The 4,679-nt window shown below is 38.3% G+C and overlaps 1 protein-coding gene across 1 annotated transcript; it reads left to right on the top strand.

The window, feature by feature from the left end:
• The first annotated feature begins 2,529 nt into the window (after positions 1-2,529).
• LOC129723217 (UDP-glucosyltransferase 2-like) lies at positions 2,530-4,334 on the top strand. The gene is made up of 3 exons (XM_055677289.1): positions 2,530-2,732; positions 2,795-3,970; positions 4,036-4,334. Exons 1-3 carry the CDS (start codon positions 2,632-2,634, stop codon positions 4,310-4,312), a joined length of 1,554 nt encoding a protein of 517 aa, XP_055533264.1. The 5' UTR covers positions 2,530-2,631; the 3' UTR covers positions 4,313-4,334.
• Positions 4,335-4,679: the final 345 nt, after the last annotated feature.

Raw genomic sequence — 4,679 nt, 5'->3', positions numbered from 1 at the left:
ATAGGCAAACGTAAGAAGATAAATATATGTCAAATAAAAATACACAGGTCGCTTTTTATGCGGCTTTTTACGCGGATTCCGGAATTTACGCGGATTCCGGAGTTTACGCGGTTTTTTTACACGGATTCCGGAATTTACGCGGTATTTCTTTTTTGCGCGGATTTCTGTTTCCTTTCACTCGGAATGCATAATTAACGCTGGTTTTTTTACGCGACACGTATCCCCCGCGTAAAAAGCGACTTTAGTGTATCTATAAGTTCCAGTGTTCAGTTTGGAAAAACATTATGGGTATTCATGTCGAGCTCGTATACAAATACCCAGTCGTAAAAATACTCACCTCCATTGACGAGTAATGGAAGATACACAGTTTACGGCTGAGTATTTGTATACGAGCTTGATGTGAAGACCCCTATTATTTTCTGAGCCAACACAGGTTCAATACATAATATTTCCTTAACACATTGGAAGCGACATCCTAACGTACCAACTGAGCAGTAAGTTGACGTGATTTCTTGATCCTGGATTTGCCTGGGACATTTTTGGATAACGCTATTTGCGCATGTTTTTCACCTTGTACTTTGAAACTTCATTTAAGTGAAACAGTTCACTGATATTATCTATATTCCATTTGAAGCTGTGAATAAATATATCATGTTTCATGAAGTATTGAATTGAGGTATTAGGTTTTAGAAATCTCAAGTACACAAAGTCGCTTTTTACGGCTTTTTTTACGCGTTTTTTTTTACGTGGATTCCGAAATTCACGCGGTTTTTTTACGCGGATTCCGGAATTTACGCGGTTTTTTACGCGGATTCCGGAATTTACGCGGTTACGCGGATTCCGGAATTCACGCGGTTTTTTTACGCGGCACGTATCCCCCGCGTAAAAAGCGACTTAAGTGTAATTTAACATACAAACATTTCCCGTTTTGGCCCAATCTCACCCCCGTGGCCTTATCTCACCCCGGCAGACGGTACGTATAGAAATGTACGAAAAGAAGTGTACCGCTGCAATCATAGACGACGAGAGACCTGCGGCTCTCTGCTACACATACACTGTAAAGTACTATTGCTTTTATCATGTTCCATGTGTTCTTTCAAGACATCAGTTTTAATTACGTTGTAACAACCGATTTAGAGGTAACACCAGCAGTGGACAAGCTTATTGTTCAAGAAAAAGTGTTGTTTCAAACTTTTCGAAAAACCTTTACCTTCAAGACATCAAATTAGTCTAAGTTTATGGAAGTAGACATAAATTACCCTATTGGGACGGGGAGACTCTGTCAATTTTGATATTTGTCAATTTTGATATTGATAAAGAGAATATCAGAGGGAATGGTTGGTGTCTATTCATGTTGAAACTTTTTATCAACTCTCAGCGCTGATCAATGAAATAATAGTAACAACTAGCGTATTACAAAATTGTCCAACATTTTATCTATTCAACAACATATTGGTTATTGTTATCCTTCATGTGGTTATGCTGTTATTATCGTTTGAAATCTGACGCAACATTTGCCAGTTTCATTTCCTTTTTTACAGAATGCATTCCAGTGTAGAAAACAAAGACGTAGTCCCACGTCAAAAAATATGAGGAGCGCTCGCGCATGTTTTTTGAACTGGAAGAAGTTTTTATGGAAAGCATGAGATCCTTGCCACAATAACAACGCTTCGCGAACAAGACAGAACACTTATCGTTCTTAGAATTAGAAAAAAAAATCATACAATTTTTTACCTTAACGCCGACCGGTTTCGATAGCGGTGCTCCCCATCAGGCGGATAGAGTAGAGTCCAATTGGTGGGTAGGGGTTGTTTAGAGCGAAAATTAAATGCCGGAGAGATCATAAAGTTTTGAAAAAAATATTTTTAAAGTTGCTTATTTTATACTTAATTTCAAATTGTTTAGTTTGTAAAAGTAAAGCACGATCGCATCGCTAGGTGAGTTGATTCGTTATCTTTAATTATATAATTTAGGATGATATTTAGGTTTATTGAAGGGTTTGATTGTGATTAAATGTAAATGTTGCCTTACAACCGCATCACATGTGAGAATTCATATATGTATCATTAGTTATAGTTTCTGTGTAACCATTTCATATTGAAGATAGGGATAATTGATAGGTAACACATAATCTATACTTTTCATAATGCTTTTCGGTTCACAATAACTATGATCTCGATAGTATATTCTATGCTATATATTGTTTTATTTTACGAAAATTCACAACCGCGATGAAATAATCACGACGAAATTTTCCAAATTACGGCGAGTGGCCCTATTGTTTTGATTGCACATATTTTCTGAAGCTTACGTTGTTTCTATAAGCACGCTATGTAGCAGGAAAGATCACATGCGATAAGCATATATGAATTATTTTCCAAATTTGGTTGTAATTTTCTATTATCATTTTAATCAAATAATTCACGTAGTGACTTTGCATTTTCAAAGTGGCCGATAAGAATGAACACCGTGAATAGAGTATAAGTGTATGTGAGTAAGCGCGTGTCCAAATTCACAGGTTGATTGAGCGTCCGCCCAAAAAAAAAACAAACCGCATCTCTATCATTTACGAAAAATTACTGATATTCAGCGGTCAGTGCCGGTTCAGCTGTTGGACAGTATACTTCCACCATGTATCAGTTTCTACTAGTTTTATTCGTGTCAATTAGTTTAGGTAGCGCAGCTAACATATTGTATATCCATGGAGTTGCATCGCCAAGCCATTTTATTTGGTTGGTTATTATTGAAGAGAGGTCAATGTTGGTTCAGTATATTTCAATCATCTCATTTACAGGCACCGTACGCTTATGTACGGCTTGGCGGCGAAGGGTCACAATGTGACGGCATTGAGCGTAGACGTTGAGAAACCACCCGCGAACGTAACCTTCATCAAATTAGAAGGAGTATACGAAGCTTTCGACGAGGAGGAAACGGAATTGCATGATTTCTTCTCTATGGCAGGGATGAATCCGTTTGCAATGCAGTCGATGTTCAACGAATACGTTATTTCAGGTTGTACATTTTCGCTGAGGACGAAAGGATTACGACAGATTTTAGATTATCCGGACAATTTCAAGTTTGATTTAATCATTCACGACTATCTCCAAGGACCATGCTTGTCTGCACTCGTACACTATAAATTTGGTCGTCCTCCGGTTATTGCTGCGACGGGATTCCACGGCTTGACAACAACAACTCCTATGTCAGGTGCCTATTCATATTCGGGTATGGTTCCAAATCACGAATACGATGCACCAGAACGCATGACGTACTGTCAAAGATTCGTGAATTTTCTGAGTAATCACTGGGAGGAACTTACATGGCGATATAAGGTAACACCAGCGGTGGACAAGCTAATCCGACAAGTGATACCCGATATCCCCGACGTCCGGTTATTCGAAAAGGACACCCGTATCATTTTGCTCAATTCTAATCCGATCATTCAATATTCGGAACCATCAATGCCTAACGTAATATCGGTCGGTGGAATGCAAATAATCAAACCGAAAAAACTACCGGAAGATATTCAGAGTGTAGTGGAAAAGTCTCCAAATGGGGCAATTTTGTTCTCGTTGGGAACCAATCTTCGCAGTGATTTATTAGGAAAAGAACGAATAATTGAAATCTTGAGTGCGATGAAGCAATTTCCGCAGTATCAATTTTTGTGGAAATTCGAATCTGATTCTATGCCCGTGGAGGTACCCGAAAATGTTTACATTCGAAAGTGGATGCCTCAGAATGATTTGCTCGCGCATGCTAATGTAAAGTTGTTCATTACTCACAGTGGTCTTTTGAGTACCCAGGAAGCAGTTTGGCACGGAGTTCCCATGATAGGATTTCCAGTGTTTGCTGATCAAAACCGTAATATAAACTACTGCTCCGAGCAGGGCGTGGGGAAACGTTTATCAATTATTAACGTCAACCGAAAAGAGCTGGCCGATGCTATTCGGGAGGTAATGACGGATAAGAGGTAATCATTGTCTGCGGTATCACGTTTCAATCAGGTAAGCAAGTTTTGATTTCTTATCGTTTTAGGTACCGCGATAATATGGCTCAACTGTCAAAAATTTTCCGAGATCAGAAAGAGCATCCCCTGGATCGTGCCATTTGGTGGGTGGAATGGGTACTTCGCAATCCCGATAGCCGTATTCTGCAATCGAATGCCGTCAATTTGAGCTGGGCTGCGAAGTATTCGTTCGATGTGATTGTGCCGCTCGTGTTGTTGCTGGTGGCAGTTCCAACTGTTGTGTGCAAACTGATAAAGAAAGTATTATGTAAGAAAAGCAAACTGGTGAAATCGAAACATGAGTAAAGTGCAGTTCGAAGCTGCTGGATGTGAAATAAAAAATTGTTTGATCTTTACTGTCCTTATTGTTAATTTAGAACAATTAAAACAAGTACTACTACAACTTCTTTTACTTTCTCTGCTATTTTTAGGATCTTATATACTTGTTGCTACTTTGAGGCTTTCTTTCTTTTGTGAATCTTTTAATATTTTTTTTTCTATGAATACTTGTGCACATTCGTTAAAAAATCTCTAGATATCTCAAAAATCTACTATGGCTTCTACTATTCATATTTCTGTGTTTTTTCAGTCGTGTCCCAATATTTAAATTACCATTATTTCCCAATCTTTTACGTTTCATGAGTAAATGTGTTTGAAATCTTTTAGATCGAGA

Source organism: Wyeomyia smithii, chromosome 2 (assembly GCF_029784165.1).
Source record: "Wyeomyia smithii strain HCP4-BCI-WySm-NY-G18 chromosome 2, ASM2978416v1, whole genome shotgun sequence".
In the NCBI taxonomy this organism is placed as follows: Eukaryota; Metazoa; Arthropoda; class Insecta; order Diptera; family Culicidae; genus Wyeomyia; species Wyeomyia smithii.
The sequence above is the reverse complement of the archived record's forward strand: the minus strand, read 5'-3'. Positions and strand labels throughout refer to the sequence as shown.

What these genes read in the sequence shown, in the direction of transcription:
- LOC129723217 (XM_055677289.1), top strand. Translation starts at nt 2,632, where the DNA reads ATGTATCAGTTTCTACTAGTTTTATTCGTGTCAATTAGTTTAGGTAGC. An exon ending in TCGCCAAGCCATTTTATTTG is followed by an intron (nt 2,733 to 2,794) that starts GTTGGTTATTAT and finishes TCTCATTTACAG; the next exon opens with GCACCGTACGCTTATGTACG. An exon ending in GAGGTAATGACGGATAAGAG is followed by an intron (nt 3,971 to 4,035) that starts GTAATCATTGTC and finishes TTATCGTTTTAG; the next exon opens with GTACCGCGATAATATGGCTC.